This window comes from Botryllus schlosseri, chromosome 9 (assembly GCF_051294905.1).
Source record: "Botryllus schlosseri isolate E-star chromosome 9, Bs_hap1, whole genome shotgun sequence".
In the NCBI taxonomy this organism is placed as follows: domain Eukaryota; kingdom Metazoa; phylum Chordata; class Ascidiacea; order Stolidobranchia; family Styelidae; genus Botryllus; species Botryllus schlosseri.
This window is the reverse complement of record NC_137244.1, coordinates 1,410,306-1,432,685: the sequence shown is the minus strand read 5'-3', so window position 1 is coordinate 1,432,685 and position 22,380 is coordinate 1,410,306. Positions and strand designations below refer to the sequence as shown.

The 22,380-nt window shown below is 40.4% G+C and overlaps 3 protein-coding genes across 3 annotated transcripts in view; 1 reads left to right on the top strand and 2 right to left on the bottom strand.

Annotated features, from left to right (window-relative positions):
* Nucleotides 1-22,380, bottom strand: part of LOC145447021 (uncharacterized) — a 238,583-nt gene that overhangs the window by 145,998 nt on the left and 70,205 nt on the right. The window lies entirely within an intron of this gene.
* LOC145446843 (mRNA export factor-like) lies at nt 1,405-11,067 on the top strand. The gene is made up of 11 exons (XM_080325216.1): nt 1,405-1,656; nt 2,840-2,964; nt 3,404-3,496; nt 4,680-4,757; nt 6,134-6,229; nt 6,971-7,042; nt 7,102-7,209; nt 8,428-8,537; nt 8,603-8,675; nt 8,954-9,148; nt 10,660-11,067. Exons 1-11 carry the CDS (start codon nt 1,623-1,625, stop codon nt 10,744-10,746), a joined length of 1,071 nt encoding a protein of 356 aa, XP_080181342.1. The 5' UTR covers nt 1,405-1,622; the 3' UTR covers nt 10,747-11,067.
* LOC145446844 (neurocalcin homolog) lies at nt 10,778-21,089 on the bottom strand. Its single transcript, XM_080325217.1, has 5 exons — nt 20,866-21,089; nt 19,784-19,910; nt 14,823-14,968; nt 14,653-14,755; nt 10,778-11,097 (listed from the first exon to the last, which is right to left on the bottom strand). The coding sequence occupies exons 1-5, from the start codon at nt 21,001-21,003 to the stop codon at nt 10,964-10,966; spliced, it is 648 nt and encodes a 215-aa protein (XP_080181343.1). The 5' UTR covers nt 21,004-21,089; the 3' UTR covers nt 10,778-10,963.

Sequence of the window (22,380 nt, the reverse complement as noted above, 5' to 3'; positions counted from 1 at the left end):
CTAAGTTGAAATCAGACAGCTAGGTAATAATTTCATCATTTCAAAACACCACAATACTGTGATATAAGCTTGGGTGCTGCCTGCAAGAATACGAATCACCCGCTGCAAAAACTATGTCATTGCCAAGGCCCCAAGGGAGCCTAGATGTGCAACTGATGAATTGCTACTCAAAAGATTTGATGTTATGGTCATGGGAGATATGAGGAAGCTAGAAATTGCCAAGTTTATGTATCACATCGGAATTAATAGCGCACAAGAATAACATACTGCGTCCTCGAAGAACAACTGCCATATGATCAGGACGGAATACAAGCAAAGGCATCGCTTTATCATGAAAATCAATGTGGCATGTGTCGGTAGGCGAGGTCGATATATTTTTCAAATCGTAGATGGTAATCTTGAAGGTCTAATTCAGTAGAAGCTGCTTGTATTGTATGTTGACTTGAATGTGGAGGTGGACGTGCTCGACGACTGTCAGTGTCAGATAGGTAGCGAGATACTGTTTACTGTTTCACTATAGAAATTGAACATGGAACGGCAACGACCGATTTTGCAGCTTCGTTCCGCTTCGCTGAGGCTGGAGTGGAGAATGGTTTTGCGTAAGCGACTGTAGGATTTCTGGCAACCCAAAAGCTATCTTCCCGAGCGCAGAAATTACTGAATCTGGTCTTGATCGAAAGCTACTGTTGCACTGATTCCGAAATTATAAATTAAAATATTGATCAGGCACTGATCCACCTAGAATCTGTCCTCCAAGTCTGAAATATCGGCATTGTTCAGAACAATCGGGTAACCGCAACACAATGGCCATAACAATGACCCGTTTCGACTCTCCGATCGTTCGAACAATGCCGTTAATTCAGACTTGGAGAACTGATTGTAGGTGGATCAGTACCTGATCATTATTTTAATCTATATTTTCGGAATCGGTGCAACAGTAGCTTTAGATCAAGACCAGATTCAATAATAATTTCTGCGCTCGGGAAGATAGCTTTTGGATTGCCAGAAATCCTACAGTCGCTTACGCAAAACAACTCCCCACTCCAGCCTCGGCGAAGCGGAACGAAGCTGCAAAATCGGTCGTTGCCGTTCCATGTTTAATTTCTATAGTTTCACGCTTTAGGTCCGCGGCATACTTATTAGAGTGATGTGTTTTCATGCAATTTGTTTTGATGATAATATGATAGTTGGACAGATGGACACCGAGGACCAGAAAGATAAATTACTGGGAAAAGAGCCGCAAATAAATTTAATTGCACAAAGAAGCTAGTATCATGTCACTTCTCACCTCGAATCCATGCCTTTTTCAAATTTACTCATCGTTTGCTCCACAAGTCCTCCACAAAGTTGTAGCTCACGTTGAATTCGTTGCACTACTGAGCTGCCACTGTATGATGCAAATGTATTTCGCGGCGCAAGGTTGTCTGTTGCCGGTGCCGTCCCAAACCAAGCTAGTCGAAATACAGAAGTTCAATTTGCATCTATACTGGTTACGTTCTGTGCAGTACAGTAAAGTTCAGTTCTCTGCCGGGTATTGAATTGACTCTTAAAGAGTTGAAGGTATCAGCGAGAGAGCATAACTACCTGTATAACTTTTGATTGCAAGTGAAGTCGCGACTTAAATGCCCGAGATGTTCGGTAACTCGGGATTTTCAGGTTAGTATTTCGTCGCTTGTCGGGTTATTCGCCTATATTTCTGCTGCATGATGCGCATAAATTGTAAGGCCATTTTCCCTAATTGGGGATAACCTCACGATAACCAACGTTTACCGCATCAGTCTCTATAATGTAATGTTAATGTCATTGTCATGTCGATGATATTTTAAGGAATTGGTGTCCGCTGCACACGGGATCACTCCGACTTCGAGCACTATTGCACACGATCACGGGTCCTCAGTTAGAATTGAAAAAATATTTAAAATATTTAAAATTTTTGTTTCTCAAAAGTTAGAAGTCGCCACAAATGCTGCCGTAGTATTGTAAGTATCAGTATCAGTATCTGTTTATTGATATTTTCATCATTTCAAAACACCACAAAACTGCGATGTGAAAATGATAGGAAGGTGTCGAAACCTCTTGAAGTGGTCTTTGAGATCAGACACCCACATGGGCCTAGGCGAACTAGAGAAGAGGCATGAACACTGAATGAAAAGGAATGCTGAGAATATAAGACGCAAGCGACTAAGGTGGCATGTGGTGGAAGGCGAGATCAATGTTAGGTCGTTGTTCCGATAATCCTGAAGGCTGGCTAGTATTCATTTAGAAGAAATTGCTGTATTTCGACTTGAATGCGGACATTCTCTAGGACTGTCGGACAGCCGGCGAGATGCTGTTCCACAATTGGGGTCCAGCATACTTGATAGACCAATGCCAATGCGGAGCATGTACATTGTACAATATATTGTTTTGACCTTATCTGTGACTGTATCTCTTATGGTTATGGTTAGTATGTGTTGATAAAGCACTTGATGATGTAAGAATGGCAGAAAAACAGAAAGATTCGCAGTGATACCACTGATACCCTAATCCTAAACCAATCATAAACACCATATATTTTGGGATGTGGAACCCTGATTTCTGACTCTCGTATCTTCGCGGATAAGAGAGCAGACTAGACTCAAGATAATTGTGTGTGGTTAGGCTACTCTTGACACATGATGTACATCATTACGTTGGTTACATTAGTGTCGATCTACTGTGTTTTATAAATACCAGCTATCGATTACCATAGGTTATTTAATTGACTCTTTGGTAAGAAAAAGAAAGTAGCCCACTTTTCACTTTGTTTGAAGTGATTTGTGCAGAGTTAAGATAACATCATTGCCAATGACTGTTTCAGCTTCTTCGACCAATCACAATCCTATGAAAGACTTCGAAGTCCAGAGTCCGCCCGAGGATAGTGTCAGCTGCATCAAGTTCAGTCCAAATGCAAATATACTTGTTGCTGGTTCCTGGGCTAATGATGTGAGTGTTTTAATATTACACTTGTACCAACTACTGGATTTTCAAAATCCACAACTAGAATTACGCCCTACAACTACAACTACTCACTTTTCAAAACTCGCTACTGAAACTATTGATTTTGAAAATCATCAACAAGTACTAGAACTTTGACTTCAAAACTCGCAACTAGAACTAGAACTAGAACTAGACCTCCATCTCGAACTGAATATAGAACTGCGGTACATACTCGGTTTTCAAAACTCTCAACTAGAACTAGACCTCCAACTGAAACTACTTATTTCTCAAAACTTGCAACTAAACCCAGCATTGGAACTACTCAAAAATCCAGTAGATAGCTGACAGTCAATTACCTAGATTGGCCGTTTGTACATGGCGGTCGAGTTTTCTTGTAAGTCGATATTGAACTCATTGATTACTATATTATTTCTCTGTATGGTAGGTCAGATGCTGGCAAGTTCAAGATAATGGCCAAGCAGTTCCGAAAGCCCAGCAAATGCACCAAGGACCGATTTTAGATGTTTGTTGGAATGATGTAAGTTGGCCTTACTGACTTTTTGCTCCATGTATGGATTAATTCTGATAAGAAATGACTTTATACATTATGTGACATCTACACTGAGCGTTGAGTGAATGTCAATTTGGTTTGATTCAGTGCTTACACGCATCAACTAACCTATATCTACACTGTGGAATCAAAGAAGCTTATCACCATTTATATATTTTGAGAAAATGAAATTTATTTAAAGTTTTCATTTTCTTTTGGCCATGATTAACCTTGAAACAGTGTAATAAACATAACCATGCCGTGGCGGGGGTGAATTGCATCAAAATTGATGGTTATTAAACTTTTTACCACCAGACATTGATCGCATGTGAGCCATAGATTGAAAAGTTGACAGCAGAGACCATGGCCGAAATATCAGCAGGCTTCCCATCGAATAAATATGAGAAAATGTCATGTCCAAAGTGTCCCTCTCATATTTTATCAGATCTGGGTAACTTTGGGCAGTGGAAAATGTGATTTTTAGAGCTCTGGCTCTGCCTCTGTGTGGTTTTCCTGCTTGCACTGCTTCATTAAATTTAGATGTGAAAATTTCTGTTGAATTCGTTAGTTATTGACGATTACCTTGGTCAAGTGTCGACAAAAATATCTGGGTTTCAGATATAAATATATGCAATTCAAGTGGTATGTTTTTTGACTTCCGCCTTTTTAGGCAAAACTATTTGATTTTCAGGCTTTGGGCTTCGTAAAGTATAAATTAGTTGAGGATGTGTTTTATCAACTAGTCGGAATAGCCCTGTATTACAATGGTTGAGTATATATTTGATAATTAAGAGTAACTTGTAGTGCCATTAGCTGTTTAGCGTTATTCACGATGATAACCTGTTCAATTTTGAAAGTAACCTAAAGTTCTAAAAGTATGTGATGATTTGACTAAAACTACCTTTTCAAACTACATGAGTAGCCTACCGTACTTTATTTCCACTTGAAGTAGTTTTGTCATGTCTTGGATATCGCTACTTCTACTTGCAGTTCTGTATAAATTTACAGTGTACCCGCAATAACTGCTTGAACCAGCTTGGGTTCCGGTAATGTGATAGCTGAAACTCAGTAGAAATTTTTCACAAATATTATTGAAAAATCTAGCTGAAGCTTAGCGGAAACTTTACACAAATTTTATTGAAACATCTGTTGAATCTCTTCTCATCTGCAGGATGGCACCAAGGTTTTCACCGCGTCTGCCGACAAGACTGCGAACGTTTGGGATTTAGCATCAAATCAGTTCCAACAGGTTTGGCTTTGTTTTTCAATTGCTCCCAGGTATTGAGTGCAAACTTATCGAGTCAGGCGGCGGTTGTATATCAATGAGTACCAGTAGGACCTGGAAATTATAAGTCTCCTATGTCTGACCTGGATAGGCCTTGTTAGAGCATCCTAAATATGTAGCACGAGGCTATCCGTGTTCTTGGAGTGACATTTCCTTGTGGTGTTTCACCATCAATATCTTGCTGATTATCAACTGCAGAATACTGCCTTTGGTTTTGTTGGATAGCTGAGGTGATCTCCGAAATCGGGATACCTGAAGAAGTTATTAATGGAGTTATGGTTGCTCACTTCGACTACATGACTACATGACAACAAACTGCTAATACGATCTGCTTGGCGACAGTTGACCATTAAGAACCGCTGATTAATATTGATGCATGGCGTATTGTAGCCTATTACTACCCGATTATGTGGGTGATTTTATGGCTCATCAGAGCTGCAGGATTACATCATCAGTGCTGGTGTTGAAGGTGGGGGGTCGCACTAATTCGGTCGCAAGACGTTTTCAATTATAATTTTTGGATCGAATACGAGTCGTTCAGTTTCCGCTGAAAAGGTGAGATTCCTGGCACCACGTTTCTGTGCCGTTCTTGCCAGCCCATAGCGCCAGCTGGCGGAGTCCTTCACAGTTCACACATTTTTCGAGATTATGGGATAAAAATTGGAAAAAGCAGTTTTATATCGCATGTTTGTATTGACTGACCGTAGAAAATAATATGATAATATTGATATGAGGCTCTAATCTTTCTATAAAAACTAAAGTGACAAGGCTGGAGTCTTGTGAAGTGAAATTATTGCCTATTTAGTAATGCTTGTACAATCCGTATCTAGAGCGCATGCCGCCACTAGAAAGCTAATAAGCACGAGATTATTTTCGGTTGATCTATACCTCGCATCATATTCTAATAAAAAAAAGACAGGGACAAAGTCAATCTCACTTTTGTGGTGTTGCAAGTCATAGTGTTGCGACTCGTGTCCGAGTCCAAGTCATTGTGTTGACTGTTGACTGTTCAGTTTCGAGTTCAGGTCCCGTTAAACCTACAATTTTGAACTCTGCTTGAGTGATGTCGAATGCCTCGCGTGCTGTGCCTAACGTTATATGAGTGATGGGCCTGCTCGAATCTCGACACCAAATCAAACTCAAACTCAACAGTAGACCACCACTTATTTGCTCATCATTAATTAAGTCAGAGTTTTCATTAAACACCACTGCTCCTGAATGTTGCATCTTCTTCGATCCTTGCCTAGCTGACCACACACAATAATGTCCTTCGTCCTGTGACGAGGAATTGAAATCTCGATCCTGCTCGGTAGTTTGATAAAGCCATTTTTTACTCACAGGTTGCCCAGCACGAAGCTCCAGTCAAAACCTGCCACTGGATTAAAGGTTCCAACTACTCCTGTCTCATGACAGGCAGTTGGGACAAAACCCTGAAGGTATATACATACGCTCAAAACGTGGACAACTAGATAATTCTAGTTGCCTCATTGGACAAATTACAGCAAAATGCCGGTAATCTAGCTCTTATCGGACTTTTGAGATGTTTCTACGCACCAGCTTTAAGTTTAATCTCATCACTGGTTCATTTGAAAATGCTACAGGAGAAGTGTATAGAACAAAATGAGCCAAGCTTGGTTTACAGCAGCCGTTCCAACCTGTGGGTCATGGCCCCTTAGCGTGCCATGAGCCTTTCCAGGCGGGCCAAGAAAAATATTGATAAAATTCATGTCCAACCCACTATAACAAAAGAGATGATGAAAATGATTATTGTGTGTTATATATTTAATAGCTACTACCAAAGTTACTGTACAAATGGTTGATAAAAATAGGCGGGCCATTAACTTTTCAAAATTTTCAAAGAGGGCTGCGGTCTGAAAAAGGTCAAGAACCCGTGGTAACGGTACTTCTTTTTCATTCGGAATTTAATTCAATTTTCAAGTTATAGTGAATTCTATAATTTTAACTCAATTTGGAAAAACAGTGTAGCTCCAATTCTAATTTGAAGCTAATTTGAAAAATAATCAACTATAATACTAATTCTGATATAATTGTGAAAAACTGTGCGGTTATAATTCTAATCAAGTTTTAACACGCTAAAAATTTTCTAGTTAAACAATTCTGAAAAGTCACCCTATTTTGCCATGCCTAACTCGGGCTAATTGGTCTTACTTGCACAGTTCTGGGATACCAGATCGCCGAGTCCCATGAAGAGCATCAGTATGCCGGAACGCGTTTATTGCGCTGATGTGGTAAGTATCATGAAATGTTCTCCAATTATAATTGACGTTATCATGGGGGCATTTTCCAGCTTTTTCCAATGGCCATGGTCAGCTGTGCGGACAAAAAGTTGATCTGCTACAAACTTGAAAACGGTCCCGAAGAATACACAAAGATTGAATCTCCACTGAAGTATCAGGTTAGTATTTCGCAGACTTGTGCAAACTACAAATCTACTTAGTTGACGGTCAACTAAATACTGTTATTTGATTGTTTCTAGTTGCACAGTTTGAAAAGTGGGTAGTGCTAGTTCTAATTTTGGAAATGCAGTAGTTGTAGTTCTAGTTGCTAGTTTTGGAAAGTAACTAGTTCTAGTTTTGTAAAGGGAGTACAAATAGTTGTATTTCTAATTGCTAGTTTTGAAAAGTGACTTGTTCTGGTTCTAGTTTTGGAAAGTGAGTACAGTAATTTTCCATGTATAATGCGCAATACCGATTTTTGTCCTAAAATCGGGGGGTGCGTATTATGCATGTGCACAACAAGCCTTGAAAAAAAGCTTCCTCTAAATCAAACTTGAAATCACACCTTTCTTCCTGTTTGTTATATCCATCACATTCAGCCATCGTGCCCCATAATTCGTATTATCAGTGTAACGCGCTGCCAATTAGCGAGAAGCATGTTGCCAATTAGCGAGAGCCGTCTGCGCTGCACAACAGCACACCATCGCCCGCTGAGTTGGTTTGCTGTTATTACGCGAGCGAAATTAGGTCATTGATTGCTGCACGCTCGCACCGCAATCCTCGCTAATTTATAGCGTCAACGACAGGCCTGAACAATCGCGTGTTCATCACGCCATGTGCGCAAGATGTAATCGCTGGCCTAAACACCACAGTCGCATCTCCAACAGGCCTGGTGCGCACGACAGAACCGTTGTGCTGAGCAATCGCATCTGTAATAGGCCTCGTGCGCAAGATTTCTTGTCGATGGCCTGAACCATCGCGTGTCCGGCCTCGCGGGCTTTGGCTGCTATCTACTATGGATTACAGACAATGCTGGTAATTGTATAATGATTAGCGATCGTTATGTCATGATTGATCAACAGTGATATCGCAAAACAGAATGACATCTGATATTAAAACATAACTATACATGGGTACAGGCTTTTTCCCATAATCTGCAGGTTATTTTAAGGGTGCGTATTATACATGGGGGCGTTGGAAAATTACGGTAATTCTAGATTTGGAAAGGGAGTAGTTGTTCTAGTTGCTAGTTTTGGAAAGTGACTAGTTCTAGTTCTAATTTTGGGTAGAGAGTAGTTCTAGTTGCGCATTTTGTAAAACTAGTAGTTTTTACAAGTCACGTATTTCAAGTAGCAAATTGTGGTTGTGCGTGTGAGTAATGCAATTTCTTTCATCAGCACCGCTGTATCAGTATCTTCAAGGATAAGAACAACGCGCACCCCGCCGGATTTGCCCTCGGAAGCATTGAAGGGCGGGTAGCGATACATTACATTCAAACCAGCAATCCGTGAGTCGATTCTTTTTCTGCACTTATTCGAAAACGCCGACATAAGTTGCATACTGAAATTTTAGACGCGACAATTTCACGTTCAAGTGCCACCGCTCACCAAATGCGTCGGCAAGCAATCCTCAAGATATTTACGCTGTGAGTATCGCTAAACTACCTAGCAGAGTTTAGCCACTACAAAATTTCAACTTTTTCAAATTAGAATTAAAATTATAGCTAGACACTTTTTTCCAAATTAGACTAGAATTGGAATAGTAATTAGTGTCGGAAAATTATAAATTATTTTAAAAAGCTCAATGCGTAAGCTAGCAATTTTGTCTCAATTCCAACCATTAGAAGCAAGGTAATAGCAGTGTTCTAAATTTTGGATTTGAAATAATGTATTTAAGATATGTAATTCTATTCCTATAATTCAGGTGAACGGAATATCATTCAATCCCGTGTTTGGCACTCTGAGTACGGTGGGGTCCGATGGCAGATACAACTTTTGGGACAAGGACGCCAGGACCAAGTTGAAAGGCTCTGAGCAATTGAATCAACCGATATCTTGCTGTTCGATTAACTACAGCGGCGATATTTTCGCGTATGCCGCCAGCTATGACTGGTCTAAGGTATGTGGAGTATTCATTCGGATCATAATCGATTAATAGCTGGACATTTGAATGCACACTAGAATTTTTAGTGTGGGTATGAGGCTTCGAGTATTACTCATTATGAAGCCATAACAGCATGGATGACTGTCTACCTTTTATGCGACTACTGCATGCAAGTTCTACATCTCATTATAGATGATCTGGTGTTTTTCCGACTATACTTATCTATAGTTCACTATGATAATACTGTGAGCTGATCATGACTAACGTGTATAACTTTGTACTATGTTTTGTGGGCCTGGATACGACCAATCGAGGTTTCAATGTTACTGTGGAAAAAAGTATCGAAACTATAATACAAAATGCTCATTGATAAATACTCTTTGTGACAAGGAACTTGTCATCTTAGTATTCGAAATAATATTGTGGCCAGCCCTAGTCATTACATGATTATGATTATATATATTATGTAGGTCAGTTGGGACTCGTGTTACTAATGCTGTAATCTAATATATAGACACTGATGTTCCCAAACTGTCAAGCCTTTCCAGATGTTTATGGAATATAAGAGAGGTATTGAGCAACTAATGAAATGCATGTTTGAACCAGGACCCTAGTACATAAGACCAGCAGTGTTTGGGTTAGCTTATAAGTTGACATAAGATAATGAAAATTTGCGATATTCATGCTGCCTTAACATGAAAACTATGAGCTCTCAACTTGAGTATGCTGTTAACCTCGCCAATGTGTCCTATTCTAACCAGTACCCACTTCTGTGATTTTAACAGGCGCCTTCTGTAAATTTTGTATGCAAAGTAAGCCGACATCAAATGTAGCATGGTCTCTTTTCTTCAATCTCAGCATGTATAACGTATATTCAAACAAAAAATATCGGACACTCGATGAATGTTAGCAAAGTGACGTGACAATAATTAAGTTATATAGAATGTATTGAGTCGTGCGCAATGACTCGAGTACAAGTTGAGTCAATTCAGTAAGTGACTCGAGTCGAGTCATTTTTCAAATTGAAGACTCCAGTCATTACAACCCTACTCAAATCATTTTGCCCTCCAGTTATCTGTAGGGATTAGCAAACCAAGTTGAGTATCACTCATTATGCGGCCACAACCGTATGGATGATGTGGAAAGTTGAATATGCACCCCGTATGCGACCACAAACAATATAATGCCTGCTCTACACCACATTGAAGATCATTCGGTGTTTTTTCCGGCGATACCTGTTTCACCGCACTGTATGACGATGGCGTGTGTTGATCACTTCACAGATATGACGTTTCCAGTAACGTACGCAGCGTTGTAATACATGTTTGGTATGGTGCGATGCGACCTATCGAGGTTTGAAGGCTTCCTCGGTGGAAAATACTATCAAAACTATAATTCTTGTTGGTAAAATTCCACTTATGGGCAATGAACCTATGGGCAATGAACCTATCGTTTAAGTACTTGATTATATCAGTTCGTCCGACCCATGTTTCACGAATAGATCAGTAATCTTTGTATAATATCAGGGTCACGAGCACTACAATCCAGACGTGAAGCCGTACATCTTTCTGCGAAACTGCGCGGACGACATGAAGCCGAGAAAGAGCAAATGACGAACGTTAGTCTGTTGGAAGATTGCCTCCGATTTGAAATGATATCGCGCCCCGACCTGTACGTACAGGCAATCGTGCAAGTGCACTATCAATCAAACATGATATCTCTTTGCGTCTGCCTTTGGGACTCGAAATAAAAACAATGAAAGTCCGATGCAGGCTTGTCCTGCATGTAAAGCATTTCCACGCCGGCTGGTTGCGGTGTTTTTGTACCGGTTCAGGTGCCGTTACCTGTCGGCGTGCAGATGTTTTCCTCGTCGTCTTCGTCTTCCGTTATTTTTGCTAACAATAAATTCGCGACGGTCACGTCTTGAGAACCGACTTCCGTGAATTCTTCGATGGTGATGTTTCCTGGGAATAGGATTCGGGAGTTTGATTGTTATAGTGCAGATTAGGCAACCAGGGAAATTTTCAGCTTTGTCAAATTAGTTAATTAGCTACGCAGTTTTTGCTTAAGTAGACTAGAATTAGAAATAGCAAATTGAATAATTTCAATTCATATCAAATCGGAGCTTCTTATCTAAGCTGAAGAATGGAAAATGTCCGTACAAGTTTGGTACGTTTAGCATAGGGTCGCCATACGTCCTGAATTTCACTGTTCAAACTGCGTCCGGGAGTAATTTCTAAAATATGCCCAAATGTCCGGAATTTTGAAAACTTAAATAAGTTCGGTTTTTTTTCGTAATATCAATATAAACGATATTGTTCTGGGCAGATTTATGCCACTCGGAACTTTTCTGCGCGCGATTTAGTGTCACATATATTGATTTTTAATAAGCGGATCACCTCCGACCCCACAAAACATGCAATAGAAATAAATAAAAATAACCATCATTTACTGGCATAATTCGCAATGTAATCGCAATTATAGGAGAACGGTATATTCCTAGAGTCGATGAAGGCCATTTATATATGCTTTAGTCAAAGATATTGACCCTAAACCCGGGGTTCGCTTGCCTTGAATCTAGGGTTCGCGAAGATGTTGATGGTAATCAGATTCCAAAATAGGCCGTGAGTCTGGGCAAAGGTGCTGAACGGTGTTCAGTGATCAGCTTATCAAATTTTGAGCTGGGCCACTGAACATTTTCAAATCAGAAATGGAGTCGCGAGTAGGGCTGGGCAAAATCGAGTATCTGGGTGATTCGATTCTGAATCACGTTAAATGCTTCGAGTCGAGTCGAGTGTTCGAGTATCACTCATTATGACGTCACAACCGAATGTACTATGTCAAAGTTAAAATATGTACCTTTTATGCCACCACGAAGAACATAATGCCTCTTATCCGTCACGTTAAAGATACTTTGGTATTTTTTCGACCATCCCGATTTCATTGCACTTCTTGACAATGTGGTGGGATGATCATGACTTAGGAAATGTGTTATTTCTAGTAACGTTCCTAGCTTTGTACTATGTCGCGTATGCTGAGATGCCGCCAATCAAGGTTTTAAGGCTTCCTCATTGGGAAATATTACCAAAACTATAACTCTCGTTAGTAAATTAACTTTCAGTTGCCAGGAACGTCTAATTTCAGTACTCGAAAAAATCGTCTTTTACTACTCGACTCGAATCATCAAAATTAATACTCGATTCAGATTCGAGTACTCGAATCATTGTGCCCAGCCCTAGTCGCGACTAGGGATGGTGTGAACGTGAGGTTCACGTTCGCGTTCTGTATGTGAACCTCGGAAATTTAGAGGTTCGCGTTCGCAACAGAACCTTGGTAGGTTCTGCACTGTGAATCTTTTTCATATATTGCAATTTTGACTTCATTATGAAATCTTTGGTTCAAATTTATTGCATGTCAACTCCGGGCCACTCTATGCATGGCGCTGGCAGCATTAGAAATCAACAATAAACGAGCATGCACCTTGACAATCTCAAAAGTTTTACTTGCTTTGTTACAAAAGTTTGGTCAAAATATGCAGCTTTCCGTTTGTGAATATTTAGTGACTCTCTGCTGTGAGCTTGACCCACAATCACATAACATCACGAGCGAAATACGTAGTCAGCGAAGGATGCTTATTCAACCAATCAATACGATTGATATCGTTTTCTGATGTAAAAATTCGAGAAGGCGTACGGGGTCAATCTTGACTCCATATCTTTACTGCATTATTAAAACCAAATCCGGGCGATTGAGGAGTTGGCTACTGCTGTATAACTTCTTAATGGGGTAATATCGGTAGCAAGTATACAAACCCATTTTACACTCTGCTCAATATCAATGTAGCAATACTCAGACACCGAATACATTGTCCAGTCTGGCCTACACCGTTAAGGGATAAGCGTATATTCCCTGGTAAGTCCTCGTCGAAATTGTTGGCAAAGCGACGAAAGATATTGATTTAATGGGAATAATATATCCTTTGATTGCCTCAGTTGATACATTTAGCGACGTTCAAAACGCCAATATGTAGCCTACTTCAGAATTGTTGCATTATGTGGCCCAAGTCGTCGCTAGGTCTATACATTAATATAGGCTATCCCTTCATTGAAAGATAGGGTTGGAATTAGCAATATGACGTCACATGACGTCATGAGGTTCACGTTCGTGTTCACACAGAACCTTTTAAAAAGGTTCGCGTTCACACGAACCTGAACCTTTCAGGGGTTCACACCATCCCTAGTCGCGACCATAAAACGTTGAAAACCACTGGATGTGCAACCTGCTGGTGTGGACCGGCATTTACGCTCATAAATATCTTTTCCGTGTGACATGACATGACTTTCCGGTGTATAACTACGTTCCCTGGACTTTCAAAGACATCATCCTCCATACCAGCTCCACCGCTAAGGCGCTAACTATGTTCATGTGCGCGGAGAGAGGATATTTTTTTAGTAATATATGTAGGAACCAAGATTATAGACGGATGTCTGTTACAAAATTTTACGACTAGACGTATATAGAAACCAGACGTAGGCCTATATAGTAACCCCCCCTAGAAGTTACATCGATTACCATATTGTGGGCTCAGCCTGAGATCACTGTTTATTTGGATTGGAGAGGGCTGATGAAATGTTGATTCGGTCCTGGTTACAACACATAACCACATAAATGCACCGACTTAAGATTATATTAGAGCTACTCCTGGTCCGGATCGTGACCTCTGACCACCTCTGGTCGATAGGCAAAGCTTTGCTTGTGTAGCGACATATTGACATACAAATAGAAAGACCTCATTTTAAAATCCGCTAGTGGACGCAAAAGAGTGTCCGGAATTTTCCTCACAAAAATATGGTTACCCTAGTTTAGCACCGTACAGTTCTCTTGTAGCATCTTCAGGAAAAGCAAAAGTTAGATTACCGGCATTCCGCTCTAATTAGTCGAATTTGCCAACCGGTATGATCTGGCAGGGGTTCAAAGCCAAAGGTACGAGTACTACGCACAAAGTTTTGGCATTATATTGCAGACTCTTCTCAGCTGAGTCACTCTCGTTTTGCCAGACAGAGTTGTTGCGTCACAATTGCCAAAACTAGATCACAATGCAAATTTCTAGGCTGATTTTGGGTGGTTCCAGGACCATGAACAGAATTAAATTTATATTTCGTAATCAGTACAGCAGCAGCTTTCCGTTGATACCCGTTTTATTGAATTTGGCGCTCGGCAAGCCGGTCTAAAATGCCCGTGAAGTTGCCTTTGGTCAAATGGAATGTAAGACGTACCCCAAATGCAGTGAGCCGTTCCGTCTCGCGGTGTCTACACCGTATAGGACACTATGATTGTACTGACGAAAAGTTTTAAAACCGTGATTGCTAAACTGTGTGGCCTATTTTTAACTCCATTGAATTCATGCGGCCGAGGCCTCTAGGAAATTTGAAAAGTGGCTCGCGAATCGCGACCCTTTATGAGTTGGCGACCCACGCTCTAACATTTTTCAGCGTTGTACTGTAAATACTTCATCTCACCGTCACTGTTTCTGTCAAGCTCTGTAAAGAGCTTCTTTGCAAATGTTTCTGCAGGCGGGACATCTTCGCACACGATCGGGTCCCCAGCCATGTGGTACATTGCCTAAAATGAAGACAATCGCATATGATATGACCACTTTTATCGTATATGTATAGAATAGCTTTATTACCTTCACTACTTCCAAGATTTCAGCGTACGAAAGGACGCCGTCGCCATTGGAATCATACAGACTGAACGCCAAAGCCAGTTTTTGGCGAACCGTGCCTTTCGAAATAAGACTGAGAGCTATCATGAACTCCCTGAAATCGATGGTTCCTGGAAAATGTCGTCGGCAATTTTTAATGCTATCTCTCTGCATGCAGTTTTCAGATGAAAAGACACGAAACACACAAGGGTTGCGGAAACCTTTTGAGCTCTGTGTGCGCGTGATAGACTCATCGACACAAATTTTAACGAGAACATTTCATGCAAATAGAGTCATAGAACTTTTTTCTTCCTATGTTTCCGTACTGTCATTGCTGATAGTGAATGTTGTCATGGACATGAAATTCGGGTGGTGTTGCTACAAGTCAGCACGGTTCATCATATATCGAGAGAAAAGCCTCGTTATTTTAGTTACAGCGGATTACACTGGTCTCACGTTTGGCGAGATAGCGCAGTCGTATAATCTGCGGCTGCAGTAACATTCAGTGTTGGGATGACTCGAGTCATGACTTGACTCGAGTCAGACTCGAGTCACCTTTTTCGTATGACTTGACTTGACTCGAGTCACTTTGCTAAAATGACTTGACTTGACTTGACTCGGCGTATCAGAAATGTGGATTGACTCGTGACTCGGAGCAAAATTCACGAGTCAATTTCAAGTCATCAAGTCATCGGTGAGGATAAAAATCGCTGCATCTTGCATATCATCGGATTTTTCGCAAAACGCTGGTGTAACCTGGGAGAGCGACCAATCCTTCAATGATCGTGAGTTTTACTGAGCCTACATTGTTCTCTCACAAATAAATTGACCGCAAATGGAGTGAACGAAGCTTACAGTGTACGTTGTCGTAAACAAGTATAGTAAGTAATTTAATAGCAAAATGTCTATTTCTGTTGTCTTACCTCAACCAAACCTCTTGGTTTTATTGAAATTGAATTCGAATATAGTTTATATAGCCCTCAGCCATTGGCGCCGGCTCGAATTGTATCACATCAATTTGTAAATGGGTGATGTATAGCATCTTATCAATTCCTTTCTTAATTCTCTATTTCTGCTGGTAACTATAAACGGGCAATAAGCAGTTTTACGTATATGTGAGCAATACAATGCCTTCTTGCGTGCATATTCAACTCAATATTCGCTCATCTGTTCAAAATCAATGACCATGCCATCGGTATTTCAGACAGCTCGCAAAATGTAATGACGTAATCATGCCTCATACTTCGAAAAGGCAACTTGACTTGAATTGTGACTTGACTCGTGACTTGACTTGACTTGACTCGACTTGACTCGAGTCACCTCCAAAAATCGAGTGACTTGACTTGACTCGCGTCACCTTCAAAAATCGATTGACTTGACTTGACTCGAGTCAAAATGTGCAATGACTCGAAATGACTCGTGACTCGAAGGTAGTGACTTGATCCCAACACTGGTAACATTGTGTTGCGAGTTCGAGCCCGACCGAGGTCGACTTCAGAATTCCTGTACCAAAGTGTTGGAGGTTTATCTATGGTCTTTATGCCGTGCTATAAGTCGGCAGTCACGGAATGAAAATGAAGAATATTGACCTGGTGTAAATGATCGTAGTAGTCGACAAACAATATGAATACCACAAAACAACAAAGCCTGGTCTCATAAACATAACTACCGATATAACAAAATTTATTCAATAACCTGAAAAATCCCGCTTTACCTCACGTATTACTACGAGTACCCTTTAGTTCATTATGGAATTATATTATGAGATGATGGGCCTTGCAGCTAGAAACCGAAAAAATATTCAAAACATATTTGTTTTTGTAGTAGATATCAAATTATCAGATCGAACAACTACGAGGACTCCTCTCTGGTACGTAGAATGTAGAATGCACCTATAGCCAGGAAATGACCCGAAAATAAGGAGAACGCAGTGAAGTTAACCTTTTATATATTTATTAGCACGGTCTTGTGCTCCATGGTATCATATGTGACTTTAAGTAATTGTCTTGTCCATGATTTCTGGATTAATGTCACTTTGTTAGACATTAGTCGTGCGTCAAGGTGCGATTGAAACCCTTCTGAATCCGAAATGGATTTTTACACACGCGCATTTCAAAGTATATTCTATTCCACGTAATTAGCATAATTAGAATCTTAAGATAGGTGCAATTTCGTTCTAATAAATTTACCAATCATTCACAGCTTTACAGTCGATTTAGAACTCGTAATCTTGTAAACTTTCTCCTCCATGAACTCTCTGAGAGAATGATTTACATGCAGACCTAATGAAGTAGTTTAGATGCTTTGAAGTCAGCATATCGGGGGAGGGGGGGGGGAACGACAACACTTTTTATTTGTTGAAATTTAAACAAAGTAAGGACATGTTAAATAGAAGGGTAATTCCTGGAAATAAGGGCAATCAAAATTTCTAAGATATTACACCACAAAATGAACAACATAGGCTATTACGCAGCCAGCTTTCTATACTTTGCTAAGTTTACTAACATCAACGCGAACTCGTGTGATAGAATACCACTTTTTTCATGTGCGGGGATCCAAACAGAATAAGACCCAAACGTTCTGGCTTGATTGATTAATGAACGTGAAGAGCCACCTTCTAGAACAGGGGTGGCCAACCCGTGACCCACCAGCCAAAAATTTGATTAGTCTTTCCGCAACACTTGAGATGTTGATGACTAAAATATCAGTTCCGACGCATTGGCAAATCCATGGGGCCAGTCACATTTTGGTAGATCTTCGTACATTACAATAAAGTAGAATGTTTTGCAATAGATTTATATAAAGTAAACATTTTTTCACGCTTCGTGCCATATGTTGTCACTCGATTTCTAGCTTTTAATATTGTTATGTAGCCTACCCCCTTCTGAAAATGAAAAAAAGAACGCCTAACTGTATTCGCAATTACGAAAGAAAGTGTCGCCCAACATGCGACCTTGCGTTTGCGCTCACAGAATGACCGTCGACGATGAAACCTAGGCACAAAATATTTGATGCACGTTGGCGGAAGCTTCCGATATCGAAATATCCAGGCACTGAACAGTCCTGTTCTTGCAATCGGAGCCCAGCGATTAACAGCAGACCCGCAATATACTCAAGTAACAATATTATTGAACTCAGAAGGTTGAAAAACTTTCGCGCTTCGTGCGGCTATAGTGGCCAGCGCAATTTTTGGACAACTACATGTGGCCCTTTGGCCGAAAAGGTTGGCCACCCCTGTTCTAGAACATCGACGGTGTCGCGCTGAGCTTCTAATCAACTTGCAAGCTTGACGTGTCATACATTTAGGATGAATATTTGATAAATCAGACACCTTCAAACGCCAGCTTTCATATGATTAACATACCTTTGAACGTTAGGGCAAAGGCCTTTCGAAATCGATTGCACCAATTTCCCGTCCAATAAATATGATCCTCAAGATCAGGGCCGGCCAACCCGTGGCCCGCGAGAAGGTTTTGAGTGGCCCGCGAGGTAATTTCCGAAGTTTCTAATATCACCAAACTGTATTGCACAGATTGTAAACTTGCAAGGCCAAACAAAAATTTGATTAGTGTCTGGCACTTGAGATGTGATGACTAAAATATCAGTTCCGGCGCTTTGGCAGATCCATCAGCCAGTCACATATTGGTAGATATTCGTACACTACAATAAAGCAGAATAATTTGGGATGGGTTTATCAAATGTAAAATTTTTGGACAAGCTTCGCGCAACATGGTGTCACTTGATTTCTTGTTTTTGATATTGTTGCCCCTTTGTGAAGCTGAAAGAACTCCTAATGTATCAGATTGAGTCAAACTATATTCGCGATTACGAGACAAAGTGTCGTCCAACATATACGACCTTGCGTTTGCGCTCGCAGTAAGACCGTCGACTATGAAACCTAGGCATAAAATGATTTAGGCATTTCCTATATCCAAGTGTTGGAGGTTTTTCTAGGCTACTCCTCGCCACCTCATCCGCGTAAGCGGTGTTTTACAAAAAGCCTGGAAGTGGGCCGTGCTGAAAGTCGGCAGTTACGGAATATATATAAAGAATATCGATCTGGTGTAAATGACCATAGTAGTCGACAAACACCATGAATACCTCAAAACCAACCAACCAATTGGCGCATGTTGGTCGCAGCTTTCGATATCGATATGTCCAGGCACCGCGTAGCCCAGTCCTAGCAAATTTAGCCCAGCGAAATACATCAGGCCCGCAAGATAGTCAAGCTTCAATATTATTGACCTATGAACTTCAAAAAAATTTCGCGCTTCGCGCGGCTGGTAGCCCGCGCATTAGTTTGTCAATCAAATGTGGCCCTTTGGCTGAAAAGGTTGGCCAGCCCGGCTCAAGATGCTATATTGCTTATTACCACAATGAGCTACGCATGACTGCTAAGTTAAAATCTTACATGGCGATAATTAATGTCACCAGCATGATATGGTATCACAATTCTAATCAATGAATAAAAGGCCTTGAATTCCTAATATATATGCTGGCAAATCTGATGAATTCATGAGATAAACCCGATATTGGGTTGTGGCCTCGCTTTTCCGTGAACATCAGCTTATGTCCCTTGTTAGCGCCCACTCTCGTTTATCAAAGAGTTCCGATACTATATTCCATTGTGCAAGCCTTCAAACATGGATTGGTCGTATAGCAGCACACGAAATATGTAGTATACAAAGCTACGCATCACGTTAGATCAACGTCAGCATTGTAACTTGCAACGAAATAGGCATGGTCGGAAAAATACCAAATTATCTCTGATGTGATGTGGAACTGGTTCCATGTTCCTCGTGCTTGCGTAAAAGTTACATGTTCGAACTTGACACATTTTCGACTCGAAGCTTTTTGCTTTGCCGAACCTTATTCATTATTTGAATACGACGTAACGTATATGACAAACTACAGCGGTCGCGGTATTCTCATGCGTATCATTTTACCGTCATTATTTTGGTCGTAGGTCTGGAAAAGTTTATCTGCGAAGTTCTTGCGTTTCGGATCGTCCGGAAAGAACTCTTGATATATCGCTTTGAACTGACTCTTCGTCAAGTGCCCGCTTGGATAGTCCTTGGAAAGACATAAGAATCGCTTTATTTGACTTGGCCTCACAATTGCGACTAGTGAAAATAACCCGGGCGACCGGGGATTGATCACAGCACAGGATTAATTCCCAACATTCTCGGAAAGGTTAGCCTATCCATGAGATACGAGTGCATGCATTTGACAATATGTTACTGTACTAATTGCTAATAGATACGGTCGCAGTTATCACAAAAATCAACTTGAAACAAACATGTTTAAAACGTTTTTTCACAATCACATCACGAGACTTCATCTGTGACGTGAAAATTGACAGTACTTATGATATGGCTCCTTGGGAATTACAATTGAAACCATACGATCAATACGGCTCCTTTGACGATAACGGTTCCGACCCCTGTCCAAGAATATCGTTTACCAGGACGACATTATCATGTGGTATTTTAACGGCCTGTAGTAGGCCATGCCTATAATTATCATATATAAGTTATATAGTACACGCGAGGTATGTCTGCTGAACCGATGAGGATTTCTAGGTTTCAACTATTCCATATCATGTACGCCGAATACTTCTAGTGTAAATCGTCATAACATTCATTCTACATGTTTTTTTGAAAATATTTAGACAAACATGACATAAACAGCGTCTTGAAGGTACAGAACTTCAATATACAATTGAATAGTATGTTCATATTGAAATGAACACAAATATTTTCGGCTGCAAACTCATCACGGCAAATCTACCAGCTGCTGACCATATTACCCCTGAGTGTCAGCCCAAAATTATCGGGTTCACTTCAATATAACCTACGATTCAGTTATAACTTGATTTTGCAACTTTTGAAAAAAAAATTGAAGTGGAATTTGTTTTAAACAGATAGTTTCTAAGCAACTCTTATCTTAAATGGAACCGTACTAGTAGTTGTAGAGGGGGGAAATCAAATTCAAATCGACGAAATATCATACTCTTTGTTAATCGTACTTTCAGAAAATCCTTATGATACTTGTTCAGTTCCGATACATCCAGTCCTGTCGTAGTTACGAGTTCATTCAAATCTTCCTCCGGTAAGGCGACATCCTCTTCTTCTTTATGCTTTTCACCCGAACAACACTGACCCATGACTTTGGGTGTTAAAGCAGCCTGTGTCACGCTATTGAAATACCATAGTTTCTGTGAAAGAGGTAAATCACTCGAATGCCGCGGTGTGAAGTCGTCTCGATTTATTGAGAATATATTTCCGCCGCGTAGACTAAATTACGCTGACCAGACTGCGACAACTAGCTAATTTCAGGTGATTAATAATAGCGAAAGGTCAGTAATTTAATTATAATTTACTTTGTGAAATATTTCTTTGCTTCAAGTCTAATTCTAATCTGAATAGTGAAATGTTTCTACTCTCTCGTTCTAATTCTAATCTCATTTCTGGTTTTCCTGGAAATACTATAGAGATATTTGTCATTCTCGTGAATATGAGCTAGAATTCTGATTTGATATGAACTGAACTCGTTACAATTTCGAAGTTCTCGCGAATTCAGTAATTCTAATTGTAATCTGATTTGGTAAAACTTGTTTAGCTATAATTCTAACTCTAAGCTAATTCAGGAAAGCTGAAACAGTTATGTAGTTGTCCGAGTCTGGTTGCGTGGCCTGATATATCAGCTGTATATACTCGCAACCATTACGACCGCATTCGGGGCCACGGTCAAATTAGGAAGCGAATGTTTACATAATTTGGAAACCACTGTTGATGGAATATGTCCGCATGCCTCCGGGCGAATGAATCTGAAAATCTCTACAAGCGAATAATCGCCGCACACGAAATCTCGCAGCCACTGGGGCTACCAAGGGAATCATCGATACTGATACGACTTCATCTTGGGTATTGCAAACTGAACGGGCACTTGCGTACAATTGGTTTTCACGACGACGGCATTATTGTGCAACATGTGGCTTTCCAAAGTAGAATAAAATTCAAATAATAACTGCACATTTTTTTACAATTAGAGTTAAAATTGCATGATTCGCGAGGACTTAAAAATTGAATCAAGTTCAATTCATATCGAATAAGAATTCATTCTCATAAGAATTCAGCAAGCATACAGGTAGGCTACATGCATAAACGCCTCCGGGGTAAGGTTCACCGGATTATCCCTATTCGTGTTTACTGTTTAGACATTACGTGACCTTCGCGATACGTTGAAGATACCATACTGCTAAACCGAAGCCGTAAACCAAACTTCTGAAATCACGCATGTAGCATGTACAAAGCCCAGTTCAATATTTGGGCTATATGTAATTTTCAGCACTCTACCGACTCGTTTTGGCGAGGGTCAGTACGGAGCATCTCTGTTAATGAAATTTTATGTTATGTTCAAGTATTTTTATCGCGACGCGTGCAATCAAATTTCCAACATTTGTTATTGTCAATTTCAATTAGCTATTAACCGAGCATTTGCTCACTAATGCAATAATGCTTGCCTGCATAGTTTTCTATAG

Bases quoted from the DNA above. Each gene is read 5' to 3' on its own strand.
- LOC145446843 (XM_080325216.1), top strand. From the start codon at position 1,623: ATGCCCGAGATGTTCGGTAACTCGGGATTTTCAG. The intron at 4,758-6,133 runs GTTTGGCTTTGT...TTTTACTCACAG, and splicing joins CATCAAATCAGTTCCAACAG to GTTGCCCAGCACGAAGCTCC. The intron at 7,210-8,427 runs GTTAGTATTTCG...TTCTTTCATCAG, and splicing joins AATCTCCACTGAAGTATCAG to CACCGCTGTATCAGTATCTT.
- LOC145446844 (XM_080325217.1), bottom strand. From the start codon at position 21,003: ATGGGTCAGTGTTGTTCGGGTGAAAAGCATAAAGAAGAAGAGGATGTC. The intron at 14,969-19,783 runs GTAAAATGATAC...GACATTTTCCAG, and splicing joins CTACGACCAAAATAATGACG to GAACCATCGATTTCAGGGAG. The intron at 11,098-14,652 runs GTGAGATGAAGT...TCCTATTCCCAG, and splicing joins GCTTGACAGAAACAGTGACG to GAAACATCACCATCGAAGAA.